At 41.6% G+C, this 25,568-nt stretch overlaps 1 protein-coding gene across 3 annotated transcripts in view; it reads right to left on the bottom strand.

Annotated features, from left to right (window-relative positions):
* The window catches only part of LOC136641044 (histone-arginine methyltransferase CARM1-like), a 77,457-nt gene that overhangs the window by 21,626 nt on the left and 30,263 nt on the right, over positions 1 to 25,568 (bottom strand). For all 3 annotated transcript variants that reach the window (XM_066616624.1, XM_066616623.1, XM_066616625.1), the window contains exons 3-6: positions 22,787 to 22,893; positions 22,483 to 22,587; positions 15,654 to 15,764; positions 1,304 to 1,481 (exon numbers count right to left, since the gene is read on the bottom strand). In XM_066616624.1, the coding sequence (XP_066472721.1) occupies positions 1,304 to 1,481; positions 15,654 to 15,764; positions 22,483 to 22,587; positions 22,787 to 22,893 (501 nt within the window). The remainder of the gene's footprint in view (positions 1 to 1,303; positions 1,482 to 15,653; positions 15,765 to 22,482; positions 22,588 to 22,786; positions 22,894 to 25,568) is intronic.

A 25,568-nucleotide genomic window follows, 5' to 3' on the forward strand; every position in this document is an offset into this window, starting at 1 on the left:
TAAGACATAGGATCCAGTCATCCACACTTATATTTAAAGTTGGGCTACTAACAAAACAACTAGGAAAGTAACTGGGGTGTTGTGTTCATTCAGTGGAGTACAGATGAACATATTTTAATAAATGAATTGATTATAGCCAGGACTCTTAGGAATGTCAATGTGAACTAGCATATGAAGGATATGTACAGTTTCTTATGAATGTTCTACACCTACTCAATGTATAATCCAATGTTTGCAAAAAAAAAAAAAAAAGGAACAGTTCTCCTAGCTAAGGACATTTTGAGATGGGGAGAAGCAGTGTCACAAGTCAATGCTCCTGTAAAAAATGTGTCGGCAACAGACAGAAATCCTCTCTTTACAGTGACCACAGCGTAGTCACTGAATTCAACATTCAGAGTAAGTTGGTTCAGGCTAGCAAACAGATTTAAAATGCTTTATAAACAGAAATCAGTCCTTATTACCCAAGAAAAATATCTCCATTGGACAGATTAGGCTCAAAACTGTATAACCTGCCTTGCCAGTAAAGTAGGATTGGAATGTGAAGTGCATAAATTAATAATTGCCACTTTAAGTAGGAAACACTAATGTTTTAAGCAACAGAATACCCCCAACTGGAAGGACTAAAAATTGACAGATTTAAAACAATCTTTGCTGGACAAAGAGAAACACAAGGCAGAAAGCTGCACAGCTTTGCCAGGGCTTTATTCCATCGCACCTAATTCTCTTTCAGTGTATACAATATTATTTCATCTTAAAAACATATCAAATGTCCATGCATTCTCTCCAAACACACTAAATAGGTGTTCTGCAGAGAACACATCATGCTGTTAAACGCATTTTAAATGAGTTTAAATTCTTCCATCACATCCTTCCCCTATACCAAACACAACCAGAAACTCGCATTGTTTTAGAGGTGCATTGTCTTGGCAATGTCAGACTTGCTTCTAAGTCAACCCCTCCCCCTCCCCCCGATATTGGAAGACTCAATCATAACATTTCTGTCCCTTGATTAGATGTCTATCTGACAGAGAATCCAATATACGTTGGCATTTGAACAAAGCCGGAAGCCGGAACGTGGAGCCCATATGGTGCACAATGCAACATAATCTGCAGTTATTGCAATTTAATTATTGTGGATAAAAGGCATGAAGTGAGAAACAACCAGTAATATGTAACATGGCAGAAGGAAGATAGTGGAAACTCTTGACAATAGTGGTGGCTGTAACCAAAAGACTGTATGAAGTACTGCTTTTCTGATTCAATTTGGTGGACCTTTTTTCTGCAGCCCCACAATTAGACTCACCATTTGACTTCAGCCATTTCTTGGAGTGGAGGTAACTTTCCAGCATCCTCTCATTGAACAACATATAGCCCATTGGTTCAGAAACAATTACATCCACATTCTCAGGCAGGGAGATTTCCTCTATTTTTCCTGACAGAACGTTGATCTTATCAGAAAGATTGTTACTTTGTACTAGAATCTGTAAGGTGAAGAAGTGGAAAGACCAAAACATGTTAGCTTGTTTAATTCATAAACAACATGAGGGGGATGATCAAGCAGGTGGATTCAGCAAACTTGTAGAAGTCTGTTATCAAGGGCATCTAAAGACATCTTTATGGTTAAGGTTCCTGGCAAAGCTTTAAAAAAAATGCTCACACATCTTTATGAAGGGATGAAGATTCCCAGGCAGTGAAATAAACAAGACTGTAATGCCATATTCCTGTTTACTCCTTGCACCAACCCCCTTCCCCTCTCTCCGTTGCCACTCTTGGGTCAATAGCTAGATTGTAAGCTCCTTGGAAGAGGGACCCCTCTTTCACTTTGTGCAAAGTGTCATGTAGATGGATGGCATACATACACACATGGAGTCTAAAAAAATGTACACACACACACACTTTATTGTGTCAAATTATGCTATAGTTCACATCTATTTATTTTCACCTTCCTCCAAGGATCTCAGAGTGGTGTGCATGGCTCTTTCCCTCCTTTTGCCCTCACAACAACCCTGAGGTAGATGAGGCTGAGAGACAGTGACAGACCCACGGTCACCCAGGAAGCTTCAAGGCTAAGCATGGATTTGAACCTGGTCCTTCCAGGTCTAAGTTCAACACTAGAACCATTACACAGTCCTGGCTCTCCTGCTTACACCCTGAAACGAAAGCTCATCCTGCTTAAAAACAAAACTCTGTACTAACTTACTTTCCACCTTAGAAAAGTAATCAGAAACAAAATGCACTGCTAAGAAACAAGCATTACTATGCCAGAGTTAATTCAAAAAAAGGCGACAAAGGTTCTTTCGCATTTTGGACAAAAAAATCATAAAGAATTACAGCCCAATCCTATGTAACTTCCCACATATCGATGCAGCAGTAGCAACGTGGCTTTCACTGTATCCCACAGGGGTATTTTGGCAAGCTGAGGCCTCCTTGGGGCAAGAAGCAAGATTTATTCCCTTGCCCCGGCTAAGTCCCAATAGCTGCCATGGGTCAACTTGAACCTGTGCCAGCTCTACAGCTCATGTTGACCTGTGAAGGGGGATTGGGGCTGAGAAGGGGTTAAGATTTAGCAGGCACTGTTGCTGCTGAACATGCTCCCTTTCTGGGTCCAATCTGCCCCCTACCCTATCTCCTTTTTCATCCCTGCCACATTCCACCACCCCTACCTTCCTTCTGGACCCTGTGCAAGCTTACCTGCAGCAGTGGGAATCCACTGACTGCTATGGCACAAACCTGGCCACTTGTGGCCGGTCCGTGCACACTGGGGCATTCACAATACTGACAAAGGGGTTTATGCCACCAAAATGCTCATTCTGGTGACATAAAGGCCGCTTAGGATTAGGCCGTTAAATTCTTGAATCAATGCACCTCAGTTCTGTCTTATTTATTTATCACATTTAGTGATGGCGGCTCTTGAGCCATCACAGAATCAAGGAGTCCTGTGTTGGGCTGTGTGGCCCGAAATGGTTTTAGGATCCAGTGCAGCTGAGCTGCGCCAGTCCCACATCTTCCCGCCCCACTTGCTCCCCCACCATGCCTCCTCCCCACCCTCTCCCCCACCCCGGAATGCCTCCCCACATCCCCACTCACTTTCCACACCCCACTGGTTTGGGCAAGCAATGGAATGTGGGCCCAGCATGGGCTCGCACGGGGCTAGCTCCAGCGCTGAGCCTGCAGTAAAGCTCGCAAACAGCACGTTTGTGACAGTAAGCCAGCATGCACAGTGCTGGATTGGGCCCTAAGACTCTTAGACCCAAATCCTAACCCACTTTCCAGCATTTGCATAGCTGTGCCAATGGGATGTGTGCTCCATCTTGCAGTTGGGAGGTATACATGGAGGCCTCCTCAAAGTAAGAGAATGTTTGTTTCCTTATTGAGGAGCTGCATTGCCCTTATGTCGGTGCTGGAAAGTGGGTTAGGATTGCATCTTTACTGAACACAATGGGCGAACTTCTGAGTAAATAAATAACACTGTTTTCAGACACCTCTACTAACATTACATCTTCAAACCAGTATTCTAAAATTTTGCTATAAACTCCAGAGTTTAGATCTCAACAGTTTTGCAGTTCAGGCACCACTTTCTCTCTCCCACACTTTCAAAATCATCCCCTGAAATTAGCTGGCAGAATAGCTGAAACACACAGAAGGAGGTACTTCTTCACATACAGGTCCAGCCTTGTTATACACGGATTTTTTATACACCAATTTGACTCAACAGGAATGGCCACTGCACATGAGAAGGAATGTGCTGATCCCTGGAGAAGGGGAAAAATGCATCCCTTTAAAATCAGTTTAAAAAATTAAACAGTCCTTTTAATGAGAGAGAGATAGGGCAGCTGGCTGACAATCCATCAATCCTTCTCTCTCCAGGCAACCCCTCCCTTCCCCCTGAGCAAGTGAAAGAAAGATACTTCGCATTGGTGAAGGTAGGGGTCAGAGCGAAGCATTTCTAAGCACCTTGAGAGGCTGATCCTTGGATTGTCCTCTTAATGACTCTATCTTAACATCCAAAAGGTCAACAAGGCTGTTTTTAAATCATGGGAGCAAAGAAACTTAGTTTTTTTTAATTGATTTGCTATAGTGCCTTTTTTTTGCAGAAAAATAATGGGAATTATTAAAAATAATGAGATTAATGAGGCTCAACCTGTAGTTCTATTTCTTGTCATGAAATGTAATTGACCTTAGCCTAGATGGTTCAAAAAAGTGATCAGACAAATTCAGGGACGAAGCTCTATCAATGGTTCCTAACCCTGATGTAATCCAGTATGTGCTACTTCCAGGTTCAGCAGCAGTATACCTCTAAATATCAGCTGCAAGGAAACAATGGCAGGAAAGAAGTAAGCCTTTCTGTCCAGCTTGTGGGCTTCTCAGAGGCAAGCAGTGGGCCACTGTAGCAAATAGGATGCTGGACGAGATGGGCTCTTATGTTCTCTAAGGCTTTACTGACAAATGAAACAAGATAGATAAACCCTGTAGCACAGAATCCATTTTAACCTAATTTTAGGTAGACATTCATTTCAACAGACCAGTTCAAAACACTCGCGGTTTAAAAGATTATCTTCCTACTGGAGGAGCTTGCTGGATCAGTGCTACCGACTGTGCTACTATATGCTTGGGGTGAGAGGATGAACAGGAAAATCTCATCAGATGGTGAAATACAGAGGTTAGGACAATATTGCTTTTTCTGGTGCTTCATAAAACTGCTAGAAATTGGTTATTTAATCTGGCACCCGTATTGCAGTGCGGTTTTGAACAGTTAATGGTATGACTGCCAGATGGCCCACCCAGGGTCTACTTTACACAGACAACCCCCTCCCTTACTCCACCTCTCTGGCTACAGATCAGTATGGAATTTTGCTTGCTTCCCCCCAGTGTTCATTTTAGTGGATTTAAAACCAATTTTGAAGAAAGATTTGTATAGAAAACAAAACATGCCACCAAGGAGATCCACAGATAAGCCACAGCCTTCCAGTAGTGATTTCTCCAATGAAAGAAACACATTTTTCAGCTGCTGCAATCACAGGAATCAGTAGAATGCACAGCTGTGGCTCTAAGCCTGAATAACCTGGGTCACACGTTATTATCCAGGGTACATAATGTGGAAATGATTGTGCTTGTCTAAACTCGCTCTAGTTAGGAGCCCAATCCAATAGTAGGAGAGCACTGCACTGTGGCGGTAGTACCAGCACTGGGTGTTGTAAAAGCGTCATAAAGTGCTTTTTAACACCATGCATGTAAGTGATGCCAGCAGGAAATCCTGCACCATTTTGTGGATGCTGCATCCTACCCAACAGCCACCAGGACAGGTAAGTGCTATTTTGGGCAGTGGAGGAGTGCAGGGAGGGTGGAACAGAGACGGGGACAGGGTGTTTCAGGGTAGTGGATGGCAGAGAGGGTACGGTTCAGGCCCGGGAGGGGACAGGGATGGCAGAGGAAGCCTCTGCTGCACACTGGCGATTTTGCTGACGTGACTGGCTCTGAAGGCAAGGGGGAGGGGCTGTTCTACACTGGGGCCAGGCAACTGAAGAAATTTAGCATTTTTCCCCCCTCCTCCAGGAATGCCAGAGCCACCACATTCTAACCCCCCATTCCTGGCCTGAAAGCCTTATATGGGGCTAATCAGTTCTGCTCCAATGATTTAGTAGGTGCAGATCTGTGCAGCACCATTGAGCAGGCTGGGGTTCTACATGGGGTAAGGAAACAAATGTTCCCTTATCCTGAGGAGACCTCCCAGCTGCTCAGCTGCAGCACTGGTTACAGTGTGGTCCAGGTGGCCCCATTGCACCAGTGTTGCATACAACTGGGCTGTAGGAATCTTAAATAGAAAAGATTCTATTTAAGAAATAGAAAAGCATAATATCCCTCCTATATAACAGCTACTTTTGGAAGTACAGTAATTCAATCTGTCAAGCAGCTGCATTTTTACATACAAATAAATCAGTTTTCTATCCCTGTGCTTGTGCTTTACCCATTTTAAGGAAAATTTGTGAAGGGTTTTGATCCACTGTGAGAAAACCTTTAAACTCTGCAACTAAATAGCCTACTTAACTTCATGACCATGATACACATTTATAGAAACATATCAAACTTTTCCATTGTGTAATAGTGAAAAAAGTGATTTGTGTGCATGTGAAATTTGAATCTACAGTACTTATTTTCCTAAAAGGAATGGGATGCTGAAAAAATAATATGCCCTTTCACACATTCTCTGAATGTACGGAGCAGGATTGTATTCACTAATGCAATGCACTTCATTGAAGGTGTAATACATTGTGTGTAGGTTCTCTCCATGTGATTGGCAACACTGCAAAAGGCAGGATTTTTGATTGTACATACGGTTGTACAAGCATAGGATCTGGTCGGACCTTTTACTGAATATGCAGAAAATGGGGCAGTGGAGATGATTCTACTCCCTTTAGGCTCTGAATAAGGCTAGAGAATCACCGGGCAGGAAATACTATAAATCTCATCTTGTTTCTAAGGTTTCATCAAATAAGGCTACAATGTCACATGCTTACAAGCTTTTTGCAACCATGAAGACTAGAAGTGTTCCTTTTTCAACTCAAAAAAAGGTGAAACACTGTATTCTGCACAAATGAGAAGACACGATAGCACAAAGGGTAAGAATGCAAATGGCTTTTTCAGTTCTGTTCAGGGAAGCTCTGATAGAGTGGGGGGAAACCACACAAATACACACACAAAAAATTAGCAACTTATCTCCTCTTAAGACTAGTCTTTTTTCGAATTAGCTATAAACCCTCACAATTGTGGCATGAATATTGCAGTGGCATCCATAAGAACAATGGATTTGAGAGAATTCTTTTGACCTCTTACCAAAGGACAAGCTGGAAGCAAAAGCTTCCCTAGCCTCATGTGCCAACTACTCTGGTATTCCTCATGGACCAATTTTTTATTTCTAATTATCCAACCACTAGCTGACCTCTCCTATACAGACAACATTTCCTCAGGCATAGTTGCTCCCATGTCCTGTTTGTTCAAGTGCTCTCCATAAATTCCCTTCAGCTTAACACCACTATTCCTCCTTAGCCTTTGTACAAAGGACTGAAACCTTGATCCTAAACACTCACTTGGAAATATTCAATAGATTTCAGTAGATATTGCTTTCAACTAAGTTTTCCCAGCATAGCATTAAAGCTTATACAGCTGTTAAGACATTCAGAAATATTAATAAAGCGAATCCTGAGAGGCTTACAGCCCAATCCTTTGAAAGCACTAATGCAATTGTAATGCAGTCCTGAGGTAAGGAACAAATGTTCCCTTGGGGAGGCTTCTGTGACTGTCCTCCCACTGCAGGATGCAGTGCCCGCCTTGATGGCATAGCTTCATTAGCACTGGAAAGGTCGTTAGGAATGGGCTGTTAAACCTGTAACATTACTCCACAATGTTAAGAGATGATTCTAAATTTCTCCCAGTTAAGGTAAGGATGGAGTCATGCAAGAGAAAAGACGGAGCTGAAAGCCAGTTAGATAAGCCAATTGGATAATACCTTTCTATATGTTTGTAACATTCCTACTTAATCATTTTACAGGCTACACCATCACACTGACACTTTCGCAAATAATTTTAATCATAATCTAAATTATGTTGCATCATTGGTTCACACAGTTGACTAGACTTGTACAACACTGTAACCTGTATATTTGGCTAGCTTCGTTAAATGGGGGAGGGGTACCTACCTTTCCTGAAACATATCCCAAAATGTTGGTCAGAACTGAGTCACCCATAAGGCAAGGCAAAGAGGCTGCATCAAACTACAGGCTTAGAAAAGTGCTAAACTGGCTAGGGATGTCCCACAGTGCCCCACACCCACTTCACCCTGCAGTCCAACCCTCTTCTTGCTTGCTGAGTGGAAAATTGGGACAACAGCAACCCACCTCTTCTTCCAGCACTAATACCACAAGCAATTGCAGTGGTGATACTACAGAAAGAAGAAACAGGGGGCTGCAGTCTGTGCTGATTACTCCTGTTCCAGGACAGCTAAACATGGTCATTCCAACTCCTTCCTACCCATTTCTGTGAACCAACAGGCTCGGTGAAGCCAGTCTGTTTGTTTGGAGATGCTATTTGGCAAGCAAGGCAACAGGGGCAGGAGACCCTTCCTTACCTCTACCTCTGTCTCATTGTTCTTATCCAGCCATTTCTTTCAATCAATAGGCTAGAGAAGCATACTGAGAATAAGATTCTGCTCCCAGCATGCTTCACCCAAAACTGCTTGTCTAGGAAGTGCTTGAGAGGGAAGAAAGAGGGACTTCCGGTTGAGTCACAGAGCTCTGAACAAGCCCTGGTGAGAACGGGGCTAACAGGAACTTCTGCTTTCTTTGGTTGGAGGGCATTTAAAAGCCCACCGACATCCTCCCCCAGGTAGGGGAAGGGCTGGGGACGCCTGAGACCCGAGGGGGGTGTGAGTTTGGTGATAGAGGAGCTCTGAATAGGGGTTTCTCTATCTGATTTGAACTCCCCCCCCCCCCAGTGAAGGCTTCGCTAAAATCGCAGCAGGAGTTACCTGGGTCAAGAAATTTGGCTTAAGATCCTCACTGACTCAGCCTCTTGATTTATATGTGAAAAAAAATTGGCAAAAAAGAAACAGCGTTTGAACCGGAGATTTAACGGTGATAAGGAGGCTTTGGGAAGGAGACGACAAATGCGAGATCTGAGGAGGAGGAGGAATGAAGAAAAGACATCAAGCTGATTGGTCAGTAAGGAGTGAAAATATCGTGAGATTGTAGCCTGGAAGTGAGATTTCGCCATTGAGAGAAGGTCATATAGCAACAGGAAGTGGAGGAGCGGCCATTTTAAGAGGGTCAGAAGATTGGGAGGAAATATTTGAGTGGACATTTTGAAAGAGGTCAAGAGAAGACAGGAAGTGAAGAAGTGGACATTTTGTGAAGAGTACTACAGAGAAGTCGCGTCCTCCATTTTGACTAAGGGAAAACTTAATGTTAATATTAAGTTGACTATACAGCATTATAGAAAGTGGGAAATACTGAGTTTTGATAGGGAAACGCTTGCTACATGTCGTATGACTTTAGAGAGAGACAAAGAGCACTTACCTGGAGCGGCTCGAAAATGGCAAAAAAGGGAGATAAAGATCTGCAAATGGCAATGGAAAGTTTAGAGAAGAAACTTAATGACTCTATGAAAGAAATGTGTACCAAAATAACAGAAAATATGGAGAAAATGATGGACGGAATGAAAGGATTGATAGGAGACCTCAAAAATGAAGTGATACAAGTTAAGGTTGAGTTGAAGACAGTAAATCAAAAAGTACAAGATATGGAAAAGAAAACACAAGAAGTAGAGGGAAAGATTGACAGAGTGACTACTGATACTAAGAGATTTGAAGATTATATGCTGAAATTGGAATGTTATGCTATGGAGACCCATCTAAGGCTGAGAGGTGTGCCAGAGAATTTAATGGAAGATACAAAAGAAGATAGAAAAGAAGTGATTAGAATCTTGGCAGAATTTATAGATTTACAACCTGAGGAAATGGAATATCAATGTGACATGGTGTACCGAATAAATTCCCAGTATGCCCGCCAAAAGAACCTGCCTAGGGATATAATAGTGCAATTAATAACAAAGAGAACTAAAGAAGAAATATTGAGAAAGCACTATAGGGACCCTTTGAAGGTAAAAGGGGTAGAAATTGGGATCATGAAAGAACTACCAAGGAAAGTGGTGCAAGATAGGAAAAAATACAGAAAATTGACAGACAAGTTGAGAGGTAAAGGCGTAAGATATAGATGGGAAATTCCACAAGGATTAAGTTTTTATTTGAAGGGTGCACTGATTACAATTAAAACAGTTAGGGAGATGGAAGATTTTTTGGTGAATAATAAAGAAGATTTGGACTAAAAAAGAAATAAAGTTTAATTTTATATCAACGATGGAATACAAACTAATTTCTTGGAATGTGAATGGACTAAATTCACCACAGCGACGAAAATTAATTTTTCATTGGATACAAAAACAAAAGGCAAATATTGTTTGCTTGCAAGAAACACATATTTGTAAAAAGGATTATAAACTTTTGAAAAATAAGAATTTGGGGGAAAAATTTATCTCGGCAACAAATAAAAAAAAAGAGGAATAGTGATGTATTTAAAGAAAGAGCTAGAACTAAAATTAATTTTTAATGATGCAGAAGGAAGATATTTGGCAATAGAAGTTATGTTGAACTACAAAAAGACATTATTAGTTGGAGTATATGCACCAAATGGAGCTAAGGATGGCTTTTTTGAAGCGTTAAAATTGGATCTGGGTCAGATCTATTATGAACAATTGATGGGAGATTTAAATGGAGTTGTGGATTTAGAATTAGACAGGAAGACTAAAAGTAAACGAAAGGAAGGCAAACTACCAGTATCTTTTTTTGAATTGATAGAGCAAGAAAACTTGGAAGACATATGGAGGAAATTAAATCAAGGAGTGCGAGATTATACATTTTATTCGGCAAGGCATAAATCTTTTTCGAGAATAGATGTGATCTGGATGTCTAAAGAGTTAACCTTAATAACTAAGAGTGTAGATATACTGCCTGAGCAGAATTCTGATCATAATCCAACGATATGGAAGGCAGCAACGAAGGCTAGAAAGAAGATATGGAGAATTAACGAAGACTTATTAACAAAGTAGAAAAATGTTGAATATTTACAGACTGAGACCAAACACTTCATTCAAGCTAATATGGACAATGATGTAGAAATCAGGAAGGTTTGGGATGCATATAAGGCTGTGATAAGAGGAAACCTAATAAGTTTAAATAATTGGGGGGAAAAAGAAAAAGAATTTAAGTATAAAGACATTCAGGAGAAAATTAAGCAAAAAGAAAATGATTTAAAGAGAAGGCCAGGGAAAAAGTCTATATTAAGAGAAATAAAGATTCTACAAGAACAACTAAATGCATTAGCATTAAAAGAAATGGAATGGAATTTGAAAAGACTCCAACAAAAATCTTTTGAAGGAGGAAATAAACCAGGGATGTATTTGGCAGGGCAACTGAAGAAAAGAAAAGAGAAAAAAATTGTTATGAAGATCTGTCAAGATGGTAAAGATATAGTGGATCATCATGGAATAAAAAGAGAGTTTTATAAATATTATGCCAAATTATATGGAAAGCAAAAAATAGACAAGGTGGCAATTGAGACATATTTGTCAAAGCTAGATGTGCCAAAGATAAAGGAAGAAATGAAAGACAGATTAAACGATAAGATTACACAAATGGAGATATTGAAAGCCATACAAGATACCAAGCTGGGAAAAGCTCCTGGCCCAGATGGCCTAACGACAAAATTCTATAAAGCTTTAAAATTAGACCTGGTGGTCATGTTAGAGAGTCTCCTGAACGAGATTTTAAAAACGGGATCTATTCCAGACACATGGAGAGAAGCAAATATTTCTTTGATACCAAAAGAGGCGCAAGACTTAACAAATGTTAAGAACTATAGACCTATCTCACTTTTAAACAGTGATTATAAGCTTTTTGCAAAGATAATGGCGGAAAGGTTGAAGGAAACATTAAGTGAGCTGATATCGGAAGAACAAGCAGGTTTTTTGCCAAATAGGCAAATAAAAGATAATTTGCGAATGGTGATAGATGCTGTAGAATTTTATGACAAGCACCCAGAGAAAGAAGTTGCCTTTTTTTTGTTGATGCTGAAAAAGCATTTGACAATCTGAATTGGGACTTCCTGTTGGAATTAACTGACAAGATGGGTTTGGGCGAGAACTTTGCAAAGGCAATTAAGGCAATATATAGTGACCAGAGAGCCTCTTTGACTGTAAACTCTGACAACACAGAAAAATTTAAGGTTGAAAAAGGTACAAGACAAGGGTGCCCTCTGTCTCCATTGCTTTTTATAATGGTGTTAGAAATTTTATTTTTACAGGTCAAAGAGGACTCTGAAATTTCAGGTTTAAAATGTAGAGGTTTTTCATATAAATATAGAGCCTTTGCAGATGATGTGTTGTTTATAATAGAGAACCCAATGAAATCACTGTCAAATCTGTTAGTAAAAATAAAGGAAGGAGATTTAGCAGGCTTTTATGTAAATAAATCAAAGTCCAAGATTCTATGTAAAAATGTCAGTAAAGATAAACAAAAAGATATAGAAAACCTGATCGAATGTGAAGTAGTGCAAAGAAATATTTAGGGGTGGAGTTAACAATGAAGAATATAGATTTGTATAAAAATAATTATGAAAAACTGTGGAAACAAATCGACAAGGATATGTTAAGATGGAATAAATTGAAATTATCATTACTAGGTAGAATCTCTGTGATTAAGATGAACGTGCTACCAAGAATCCTGTTCTTTTTACAAACAATACCGATAATTAGAGACTTCAAAATGTTTGAGCATTGGCAGAGGAAGCTTTTGAATTTTGTGTGGGCGGAAAAAAACCAAGAATTAAGATGAAGGTGCTGTGTGATGCTAAAGAACGAGGAGGATTTCAACTGCCAAATTTGAGGTTGTATTATGAAGCAGTTTGTTTGTCATGGCTTAGTGAATGGTTAAATCTAAAAAACAGAAAACTTTTATCTTTAGAAGGTCATGACAAGATTTTTTGGTGGCATGCATATTTGATGTACGGGAAAAAACAAATGGATGGACACTTCATGCATCATTTCATAAGAAGGAGTTTACATGGTCTGGGAAAAATATATAAAATGCCTGGGAGAAAAAAAGCCGCTATGGATTGTTCCAGCGGAAGTTATAAAACCGACATCAACCTCTCAAGGAGAAGATTGGTTACAGTACAAAGATATTTTGGACATGGAGGGAGGGAAGGTGGAATTAAAGAAAAAGGACGATTTAACTTTTAGGTATGACTGGTTTGGGTACAGACAGATTAAAGACCTATTTGATGCAGATAAGAGAACTGTTGGTTTTAGGGGGGGAAATTCTGAACTAGAAGAGATACTGCTGGGAGAAAAGAAAAAGCAAATTTCAAAGATCTACAGACTGATAAATGAATGGTACACTGCAGATGAACTTGTAAAAGTACAAATGGTGAAGTGGGCAGTGAATGTAAATAAAGAAATAATGATGACATCTTGGGAGCATCTCTGGAAGAAATCATTAAAGATCTCGATATGCAATAATATAAATGAAAATTGTTATAAGATGATGTACAGGTGGTATTTAACTCCAAAAAAACTAGCAAATATGAATAATAAGTTATCTAACAAATGTTGGAAATGTCGTGAGTATGAGGGGTCTTTCTACCATATGTGGTGGACTTGTAAAAAAGCAAAGCATTTCTGGTCAGAGATATTTATAGAGGTCACGAAGGTATTAAGATACACAATTTATAAGAGTCTGGAATTGTTCTTGCTAGGTTTAAACTTAGAGGTAATAGCAGTCAATGATAGAACTTTATTATGGTATATGGTGACAGCAGCAAGGATGATATATGCGAAGTATTGGAAGCAAGAAAAAGTGCCTGATATAGACGAATGGCTACAAAAGATGATATATATGATGGAAATTGATAAAATTACGAGAAGTTTGAATGATGAAATGCTAGAGAAATTTCATTTGGAATGGTATAAATTTGAAGCCTACTTGGAGAAAAATTGGAAGGTCAAGCGTTCATTAATGTTATTAGAATGTTAATAAGAACTATACAATGAACAAAAGTTTTATCTTGGTAAAAAAATAAAATGATAAATGGTTAAAACGTTGTGGGAAGGGTGGGGAGGGAGGAGGGAGTGGAAATGAAATTTATATTGAAGTAAATTTCAATAAAATGTATATACAAAAAAAAAAGAGAGGGAAGAAAGAGGTTAAGATAAGAGGGGGCACAGTGTTCTTGGACTCTGCCACTGACTACTCCCAGCCCATAGAGCCACTTCTTTAAATAGGCTGGGTGAACATATTCCAAAGTCAGCCTGCCCTGAAGGCCAGATGAGCAAGGATGAAGTGGTGAAGGGAAGAGGGCTGGGGAACATATGTGCTGGTGCATGTGCAAATTGCCATAAAAAAGGGTGGTGGCAAATTAAGGTGCCTCTTTGGGCACCACTTCAGCTTGGGCAGAGTCTACTCCTGGTTGATCACTACTAAGTTCATCCCGTATTATGAGAAAGAGCTATCTGGTCAAGATCGCAGATAACGGGGGGGGCAGGGGAGACAGCAACGTTTATACTGTGTTTGAAATGTAACAAAAAGACCACCACAATGAAAGAGTCGATTATAAACAGGTTTGTTCTTTGAGCTTCTTATCAGAAGTAATATTTTATATTGTAAAGTTCTTTAGCATCATTTTAGCCTTGCTCACTAGGGTTAGTTCGGTATGCTTTCAGGTTTTGTTGATTTATACCAATTAGATTTTTCACATTTCTCAAAAAGTAAGAAACAGTTGCCTCTAAAAATGTGTAAAGGCATGTACATCATTCCTGTAGTGTAGATCAGTCTTCACCAAATTTTTGCTGTTCAGCTAGACAGGTTGAGAATTTCACTTTCATAGACATCTCAGTGAAAATTATCTCTGAAAACAGAATCAGAACCTCTGGACTATTGCCATTAAGTGGAAACAAGTGTCAGAGCACAAGCCAAATTCACCCTTCCACCATCACGCTGCTGGCCTAGAGTGTCACAAATGTGCTGTAAGGCACATTTGCAGCTACTCAGGAATTGGCTGTGCCAGGCTACCAGCACCACATCCTGTCCTAAGGCCACCAGTGGAAGTAAGTATTCTGCTAACCAGTGCAGGAGCTGGGAGAGGGTGGCGGGAGGGCATTTCTGGGCAGGGAGAGGGCAGAACAGTGGTTGGGACAGATCCAAGAGAGGTAGATTGGCAGAGGCCTCTTCCACTACATCCTAACTTTCTTCCCAGGCCACCCTACATTACAGGTTATAGGTTGCTCAGACCTCTGCCAGCCATATAGCTGGTGGAGATACAAATAGTCCCATAAGGCTGGCTGGGGCATTACTCCCCTTACCTGAGGAGGCCTCCAGCCGCCTCCTAACCTGCAAAGGATACAGCACAGGCCATGAGGCCTGGCTGCGCCAGTGCAGTTTAGGATTGGGTTGCCTATGAAATAAATATAACTTGCTGCCATTTCATGTTTAGGTTCAGGGTGTTAGAAGAATGATAAGCCTCAAGAGAAATCTGCTGAATGCTTATGGGCCACAAAAATCTGTGAAGCAACTAAGGACAGTGTATAGGTTGGGTATCCCTCATCCAAAGTGCTTGGGACCAGAAGTGTTTTGGATTTTAGATTTTTCTATATTTTGGAATATTTGCATGTACGTAATGATAGATCTTGGGGATGGGGTCCAAGTCTAAATGCAAAATTCATTTATGTTTCATATATCTCTTATATACAAAGCCTGAAGGTAAATTTACACAATATTTTTAATAATTTTGCGCATGAAACAAGGTTTCTTTAGGCAAAAAAGTAAAAAAAGTCATGTTGGTTTTCAAAAAAGTTCCATATTTCGGAATATTCCATATTTCAGAATTCCAGATAAGGGGTGCTCAACCTATATAAGCAGCATTTGATGGATAACAACCTAAACTGAATTCACTCCTAAGTTTACAGTACAGCCATGCATATCTTGTATCTGTGACACACAGTTAACTGTGTCAAATTAATGTAATAACAGGACTAAGGCGTATAACACTTACCTCGGCGTATTTTGCCACACAGCTGGCTTCAACAGCATAGACTTTTCTAGCTCCAGCTTGCACAGCAAAAAATGAAAGGATTCCTGATCCACAACCAACATCTAAGACCACCTTCAAACAAAAGAGAGAGAGGGAGATATGTCATTTATAAAGTTTTGCTCATGCTCTGTGGTATCATTAGTACATTCAGAAAGTACAATAAACATCCAACTGATGTTGCTAAATGCCTAGTTTCTTGTGTGAAGTATATTAAAAAAAAAGATCTCTTAACTTACCAAATGATACCAAAGTGTCTTTATTACAGTTTCAAAGCAAAATGTTAGAAAATGCACACAATGGGGAAGACAAGAGAATGGTTATAGTATAAGATTTGCTCTAAATGCTTTCTCATGACATACAGAGACAGGGCAGCAAACAATACATTGCAATGAAATTATGACAACTGTGTGATTTGTCATACTTATTTTGGAAAATGTGCAAATAAATGGTAATTTACTCTTACAAAGGATTAGAGCAGTTTCCTTGCCATAGTAGTACCGATCATAAATGTTACCACAATTGTGAAGAAAGAGCAAGGACAAATAGCGTGATGATGATTGAAATGCCTTCTAGGACTCTACAAGCGTCTCACTCTGTCCTTGAGATGCAAGGTTACAGCTGTTACAATACCCTAATGCAGTGGTATTCAAACTGGGGCATCGCGATGCCCCAGCCTCAGGGTCCTGGTCCCTTTCCCCTTAAGGGGCGGGGCAGCCAGGAGTGGAGGTATGTTTTGTGAAGGCGGAGCACAATCGCCCCACTCTCACTTTCCCTGACCCGGGGAGCCCTGCAGGCACTCGCGCCCAGCTCCCAGCAGCCAGGGACGGCTGCTGCAGGGACTGGAGGGTGCACCCCAGTCCCTGCAGCCCAGTCAAAAGGGAACATGGAGCGATCGCGCACCGTTTCCGGTTTAGCAGAGCAGGGCGCGATCGCTCTGCTGTCACCTTCCCTGACCTGGGGAGTCCTGCCGAAGGTCGTGCAGGGCTCCCCGCACCCCCGGGGGGCTGCAGGGGGCTTGGGCAAGTGCACCAAGCCCCTGCAGCCCCCCTGAGCAGCGCGATCCTGGGGATTGCGCCGCTGCCTCCCCCCTGCCCCCGCAAAGACTTACTGCAGGATTCAAACTCCCTGTAAGTTTGAAAACCGCAGCCCTAATGTAATGTACCAGTACTAGAAAGATGAATATTGAGAACATGGAATTGTTTTCTGTGTGAAAGTTTAAAGAACAAAGAATCTCACAAAAAAACAAAAAAAGAAAAAAATACCAGCTGTTTTCAGTTCTGCACAGACAGTATTAGTGCTCAACCCTGTGTATGTTTATTCAGAATTAACTCCCACAGTAGTCAATGGGGCTTGCTATCAGGTAAGTGTGTATAGGACTTCATCCCCCAGAGCCCAACCCTAACTCCCCCGGTGCCAATGCATGCACACTGCAGGATGCACATCGCATCTTATGGGGGGTGTAGGTGGGAGGGGGGTGTAGTCATGGAGGACTCCTCAAGCTAAGGAAACCTTCATTCCCTTGGGGTAAGCCTCTGATTCCCCAGTGAGTCACCTCAGATCTATGCCAACTATTTTGCTGGCATAAGTCTGAGGAGAGTAAGGGAGAAGGGACAGGGATAGGATCCTGGCACAAGTTGCTGTCAACAGGATCCACCCCTTCCCTCCCCTGATCTGCCTCCTGCCATCCCTGTCCAGTCACTCCCCTGTTCCCCTCCCACCACCCGCCCCCTGCGCTGGCTTACCTATGCTCTCATGGGTAGCCAGCTGCAGCAGTGAGCCACCAACACTGCTTTGGGGATAAATAAAAAAGCTATAATACATTTTAAAATAGTGGAATTCTTTAACCAAGTGGTTCTCAAAGTGGTGGGATGTGACCCACCACTGAAACATAAATGAGTCACTTTCCCCTCACGTGGAGTGACCCATAAATGGGTGTCCCGATGGTGCTGCAGCGATCACAGCACCATGGGCACTCAGGTGCATTTAAACTTATCTGAGGGGACTGTGCAGCCTCCTGGAGACTCACAATCCCCTCTGTGAGCCTCTCCCTCCACTGCTGTGGGCTCCGATCTTCAGTCAGAGCCCACTTCCATTTTTGGAAACTCCACGCTGCAGAGCTCCAACCCAAACCAGAAATGGGCTCCACTGCAGATCAGAGCCCCCTGCAGCAGAGGAGAAGCTTGCAGATGGGGTTGTGAGCTTCTAGGACCCTCAGGGAGGCTGAACAGTCCCCCCAGGTATATTTAAATACGCCTGAGTGCCCATGGCGCTGCGATTGCTGCGGCGCCATCAGGGCATCCTCACCTATCCCAGTCCCCGCCCCCACAAGTATTTATCCCAGGTTCTCAGAGGTTGAGAACCACTGCTTTAACCCAATTATCTATTTTCATGGAAAAGAAAATACACTTCCAAAAGTCAAGTCAAATTTATGTGTACTAGGTTATAAGAAAGTGTCTGATCAAAGTTAATTTTTCTCCCCAATACAAATTGATAAATTATACATATTTTTTAGACAAAAGTGCAATACAATACTAGTGCAGCATATCCTCCACTACACCTGCCCCAGAGAAACAGAACTTTCACAATGGAAACCCATAAACAGAGAGGGAACCGACATGGTCCTCCATGTCATTCTCCACAAAAGTTAAAAATGGTACTGAGTTAACAAACCTGCTCTTACAAGCACAGTCATTCGGTTTGTTCAGGGCTAAACTTGCAGTACTGCTCATCAACCTTGAGAAATATTAGAAGAATTTCTCCCTGTGCCTAAGAAAACCAGCGTTACCCAGGAAACCATGTAGTAGTGGACCAGTCATGAAAAGTACTTGCTATAGAAACCAGTCTAATGAAAGCAGTAATGTTATGTGACTTCCGTTCTCACTGTAATCAGTTTGATTTTGTTACAGAGACATTGTGAATACTGAAGGTTACAAACGCTGCCTTGCTAATTCTACGTAGCCTGAAATGAATCCTTTCAGCCAAACTGTGTCCAAGCTTACTTTCAATTCCTAGGACAGAACTGAATTGGGCTCTTTTTTATTTCACCAGCGGTAAGCTGTCAAAGTGTCCGTTTCAATTACGGTTTGAGGTAGGTACCGGCCCACACTTTATGCCTAAAAGAATCATCCCTACACAAGAGGGATGTTGACTTAAAAATAATAACACACATGGGTGAGAGTTCATAATCAGACAAATTTTATGTTGAAATACAGGGTTGATAGGCTTCTGTGTATTGAACATAGGCCAACCCTGCTAGCTGGCCACCAGAAACTTTTTCAAGTGATGCTTTTCTTATATTTAGCACAGGGAGACTAACTGTCCCTATTTTCCCCAGCACAGTGCCTTTTCTAGTAACTGTTGCTGGTGGGGGGGGGGTCTGCTTTTTTTAAAGATTGTGAGCTCTTTTGGGATAGGGAGCCATTTGGTTATTTTACCTAGCCTGTAAACTGCTTTGTGAACTTTTTGTTGAAAAGTGATATAAATACTGTTAATAATAATACTTGCATTGCAGTTTTATACATGAAGTCCTTCACTCTATATCTAGCCTAGTACTGTTCACTCTGACAAGAACTCTAAGGGCCCGATCCTATTCAGATTTCCTGCACTGATATAGCCATGCTGATTGGGCTGTGAGCTCCAACCTGTGCTGGGGGGGGGGCAGTCATAGAGCACTCCTCCTCAAGATATGGAATGTTTGTTCCCTTGCCAAGGGGCTGGATTGTGGCTACATCAGTGCTGAAAAGTTGGTTAGGACTGGGCCCAAAGTCTCCTTAAGAAGAGCTTCCCAAGCCTTCTACTCAAGATTCTTTAAAATGAAGTGCTGGAGATGGAAAGTTTATTGGATGGGAGTTTATATATGCAAAGGAAGTGCTTTATTACTGAGCTGAGAACTCTTGTCAACTTTGCAACTCCTTTTCATGAAAGCAATGGTTCTCACACATTTAGCACCGGGACCCACTTTTTAGAATGAGAATCTGTCAGGACCCACCAGAAGTGATGTCATGACCGGAAGTGACATCATCAAGTAGGAAAATTTTTAACAAACCTAAGTTGCAGCCCTATCTACACTTACCCAGGAGTAAGTCCTGTTACTAGCATTGTTAAGAGAATATACATAGCTTGTTAAAAGTATAGGTCTGTAACATTTCCTCAAATGCAGTCACTTACCAGGGTAGCATCAAGTCTGATATATTAAAAATAAAATATTGAAGTGAATGGGGACCCACCTGAAATTGGCTCGCGACCCACCTAGTGGGTTAGAATCCACAGTTTGAGAAACACTGCATTAAAGCATTAGAGACAACTGATAAATGTAAAAATGTATATGGTCAATATAAAGCAGACTTTTTTCCTACTTCAATATGATACAACCATTGATGAGGAAAAATAAACAACAGGACAAACCCAAAATGGCCCACCCAACATTGTCACTCCAAGGATGGCCCAACCAGGTCTGCCGCCTGATGCCACCCCTGACGTGTCACTGCCACTTGTGTGTGCACACCCCCCATCCAAAAAATAGATTATTTCATCACACAGTTCAATGCAAGGAAGTGGGTGAAGTGGATCAATGCAGCTCATGTCTGCAGCAGGCTGGAGGAAGGCAAGGGTGGCAGAGGGTGAAGGGCACCCCAAATCTGCCACCCCTCTCATCCATGTTTGTTGCAAGGCACATAATTTGTTTCATGGTTGGGTCAGCCTTGTGTCACCCTATTTGCAGCCTACGGGGGAAACAATCACAATTATATTTTTGACACTTTTTGGGTAGGAAGAACCGAAGAAAAAATTGTGCCCAGCAGTAACAGGAAGCATGTTTACTACCACTGCCAGGATCACAGGACAAGTGCAGCAGGGGAAATAAATAAAAGGGAGAAGCAACTTTACAAAAGGTTGCAAAACATTTATCACCCAAAGTTCCTCATTTGGAGCCAAAACTGTACTACAATGTACTACAAAACTGTACTACTACGCTGTAAACTGTATATGCAATTTTTCTCCCATTGTGAATTGGTATTGGCAACCTTCAGTCTCGAAAGACTATGGTATCGCGCTCTGAAAGGTGGTTCTGGCACAGCGTCTAGTGTGGCTGAAAAGGCCAATCCGGGAGTGACAATCCCTTCCACACCGGGAGCAAGTGCAGTCTGTCCCTGGTCTGTCTCCCTGGCTATGGGCCTTCCTTCTTTGCCTCTTAGCCTCAGACTGTTGGCAAAGTGTCTCTTCAAACTGGGAAAGGCCATGCTGCACAGCCTGCCTCCAAGCGGGCCGCTCAGAGGCCAGGGTTTCCCACTTGTTGAGGTCCATCCCTAAGGCCTTCAGATCCCTCTTGCAGATGTCCTTGTATCGCAGCTGTGGTCTACCTGTAGGGCGCTTTCCTTGCACGAGTTCTCCATAGAGGAGATCCTTTGGGATCCGGCCATCATCCATTCTCACGACATGACCAAGCCAACGCAGGCGTCTCTGTTTCAGCAGTGAATACATGCTAGGGATTCCAGCACATTCCAGGACTGTGTTGTTTGGAACTTTGTCCTGCCAGGTGATGCCGAGGATGCGTCGGAGGCAGCGCATGTGGAAAGCGCTCAGTTTCCTCTCCTGTTGTGAGCAAAGAGTCCATGACTCGCTGCAGTACAGAAGTGTACTCAGGACGCAAGCTCTGTAGACCTGGATCTTGGTATGTTCCGTCAGCTTCTTGTTGGACCAGACTCTCTTTGTGAGTCTGGAAAACGTGGTAGCTGCTTTACCGATGCGCTTGTTTAGCTCGGTATCGAGAGAATGTGTGTCGGAGATCGTTGAGCCAAGGTACACAAAGTCATGGACAACCTCCAGTTCATGCTCAGAGATTGTAATGCAGGGAGGTGAGTCCATTGTGAATTATAGCACTGCATTTTCAACTGAATTTTATAAGTTTCAAATTGGCCAGAATAACCCAAAAGAATATAACTCAATTCAAAACACGTGTTTTTGAATTTTGAGCATTAAAAAAAAACCACCTCTGGTCTCTTAAAAGTCTGTCTTCTAGTTTTGTAAATTAAAGGCAGCTTTTCAAGCGATTAGTTTAACACTGTACAGGAAGAACATAGGAGAAGTACCTTTGACAGGGAGATACTTCCCTCTCTCCCAACCTGCTCTGATAGCAGAAAGCCAGTGGTGTGGAGACTGCACAGCTCCCTCCTGGCAACACTGGATGAATTCCGATCTGCTGTATGCACTTCCACTTTTTCAGTACTTGCAAAGGGGGCTTAGCACATACTGTACATGCAGGATGTCCCAAGTTCCACCCCAAGCATTTTTAGTTAAGATCAAGTAAGGTAGCAAAGACTAAAAAAGAATCCATGCCCAAGAACCTGGGAAGCCACTGCCCATCAGAGAAGACAGCAGGGCCAGCATAAGGCCCCCATGACACTTGAGGCAGTATGCTCAGTCCTGCCCCCCCTTACCCAATAAAGTTCCAGCCTCTGCTGTTCCCACTCTCCAATCTTCTAACTCAGCACTCTCTTTGACTCCACATTTCCTCTTCCTCTCTGTCCCTCCCTCGCCCTTTTCCAATCCAGGGAGTGGAAGGAAGAAGAGCTACAGTGACAGCAAGTACGAATACAGCAAAGGGCACCTCTCCCATCTGCTGCCTATGGAAACTGCTTCAGTTGGACTCATGGATAGTCCGGCCCCAGTAGATAGCAGTAGGATAGATTAACGAATGGTCTGACTTAGAATTACGCTTGCTATGAGCAACATTGCAGACGGGCTGGCACAAATATATGTAGAATAAGGTTGCCAAATCCCTGATAGAGCTTACCTTATCTTTAAAATCTATATGGTTCTGTAATATTGCCCGGTGATATGTGGCTGTCCTCACAAAATCCTGCATCATATTCTGTTGCTGAGATAAGCAGCCATAAAACTACATGGAAATTAGAGGAAAACCAGAAAAACAATGCATTAAAATGTGTCTGCTGCCATTTGTCTGCTACACTTCATGCAATAAGACTAAAGCTTTTTGTGGCAAAAGCCTACATCAGCATTTTCAAGAAGTCTGAGAAATGCAGAAAACCTGAGAAGGAATTTACCTCTCCCAGGACTCCGATTCAATGAAATTGTACCTGAAAATACTGAGCCGCAGAGGATTCTTCTGTTCTCTGATTGAACACGGAATGCTCCTTCTTCCAATTCCTGCAGTTCTTCAGCGTATTTGAAAACATACTATATTCTGAAACAGAAATAATGAAGCTACAGCTACTGCAATTCAATACTGAAGCATGAAAGGCAGGGAACAAAAATGCCCAGCAGGTTTTTCTAGGACACCTGGTGGAAATGGTTTATTATGTACAGCTACCAATATAATACAAAGCTACTGTAGCTTATATAATGATAAACTACATCCATGCTAAGTTGTGAAGAATCAGGCAACTGGACTGCTATTGAGTTGCTTTGTATCCTCTGCAAAATGCAATATAAAATTCTTGAAGTAAATATGGGTGGCACCCACAGTTTCCTCCCTATGGAGAGACGAAAACTGTGGATGCTACTCAAAGTAAATAACCCTGTATTACTTCATTATATTTTACTCTTTTCTGTAACCACACCTTTGTAAAAACATATTAACTCACTGGGACCAGGCGCTCCTACGGGCAGCAAAGTGGTTGATTTCTGTTTTACAAAGTGGCCCTTTGTGGCCTGGAAATCAGTGGTGAAAAATAGGTGCTTCCTTAAATTACCATTAAGTACCCATTCAGATTAGACTTTATCTGAGAGAGTAAGATAAATACTTTTTATTAGAATAAAATCAGTGGTGGGAAGTTGATTAAGAGAAAAAAACAACACAATGATTGTGCTTATTTATTTTTAAAATCTATTTATTGCCTTTCAAAGACAATAGATTTCAATGCACAAAATTTAAAAACTAATGATGACATCCATAATTACAAAGATCTGTTGATGAATGTGTCTAGCTCATGTTGCTTGGCACCACTGTAAACGGAGTACTGTTTCTCTCATTAGTTCTTCAGTTTGGAATGTTAGATAAGTTTTTGAACATGCATTAGAGGCTGGAAGCCCACTACATGTTGAAATGCAACTGCTTTTTTGGTGGATGAGCAGAAGTTCTTTTAACATTAACAAGATGGTTGCTGAATGTGAGTTAACCAGCATAATTAGACTGCTTGAACAAGTAGCCTTCTGTTCAGCAAGACCTTCAGTTGCTCAATTTCTCTGACAGTCTCTTGCAACATTTTATTTATTTCAAACCATCTCTAGCCCACATTTCTTCCCCCATTTAAAAAGGAGGAATCCAGGGTCACTTAAAAACTGAAAACAAAAATCAATAAATACGTAAACATGATCAGACAAGTAGCAACCAACCAAAACCAAATTTCATATGGTGGCTATTACATCTAGATCTAAAACTATCTCTTCCCCCTTCCCCCACATGTGCTGCAGGGGGAAGACTGAATTTTCAAGTGGCTCTCCACCATGACTGGTGATTGGGTACAGTGCAAATCAAAGTGAAATCACACCACAGTTCCCTAAGGGCATTATAATAATCTGCAAGCACATGACAAAATCAGAGTGCACACACCAACATTAAGAACTACAAAAGAACATTCCCCAAATGCTGAGAAAAAGCATGCCTGCTCACACATTTCTACCCATACATTGATGTAGTCTTTAGAAGCCATCCCCCAAGTGCCCTGAGCCCAATATGAAGTTACAAGACCCATCCCTTGCCTCTGATTTTTCAGCCTTTCACAGATGGTAAGATTTGTGTGCTTCTCATTTTACGTAGAGAAGAGAGACACACTCACTCTACCCCACTGAGTTCTCTGCATGAGCTAATCTATCTCACATTCTGATAATGTGATACTTGGAAGCAGTGAGCATCTTTCTTGACACTTCTAGGTATTACTGAAGTTGGTGCAAGGTAAAGATAAACCCTGCAGCTCTCCTGAGCTCCAGTGAAACAGCAGGATCTATCCACTGGGTGCCAAGATTTGCTGCCTCTAATGTTCCCCAGTGCCTGGTATGAGTCATACATTGAACTCAGGTTGGAGAGGTGCCAGTAGCAATCCTCAGAAATGGCTGGGCACAAAGACTACAAAATTCACACTCCCCTATTCACACATTTATGTTTTCAGAGCCAATGTTCACAAATAGCACAAACTGAAAACTTGTATCTGTAATGCAAAATGAGAATAAAATTAACTTTTATGAAACCAATGAGAGAAAATTATCTCATTTTAAGGTGCTTCCAGTAGACAACAAGTACAGTGGAAGCTGGAAGGCTATGCATTCACAGGTTGAGCTGTTTCAAATAGATAACCATTGTTTGCAAAAGACCAACCTTTCCTTAACAGATACACTGACATTCAATTTTACGGCCTGCTTCATACTATTCAGGTGTTGCACACATGTTCCACAGGAAAAAGAGAGTATCACCCATGATTTACTGCTGTCTAAATGCCAAAAACTGGAAGACAGAGAATAGCAGTCCTCTGCATGAATGCAGACTGGGCATTTGTTTGTCATTATAAAGGAGGCTGAAACAGGAGTCTGACAATCTAAAACTAATCTAAATCAACATAATTTTCAAGTCACATATAATGATACAATTCCCACTGAAATTGGCAGATATACGCCACTGTAAACAATTTGGGAATTGCAGGCTCTTCTCTTTATAGATGCCATTTCACAACTAAGTTTAAATTAACTCAACAATATAAGCGGTTAATTCTGCGCTACCCTATTTCATCCCTCTACAATCAGGAATGCACAGCTTGTAATGTACAAAGCTGAACACTGCCTACCAATCATGCATTGTGACTTGCCAAGTGCTTGACAACACCCTTCCTAACCCTTTCCTTTTCAGCCCTAGGCAGAAAGAGAAAA

This window comes from Tiliqua scincoides, chromosome 2 (genome assembly GCF_035046505.1).
Source record: "Tiliqua scincoides isolate rTilSci1 chromosome 2, rTilSci1.hap2, whole genome shotgun sequence".
Lineage (NCBI taxonomy): Eukaryota > Metazoa > Chordata > Lepidosauria > Squamata > Scincidae > Tiliqua > Tiliqua scincoides.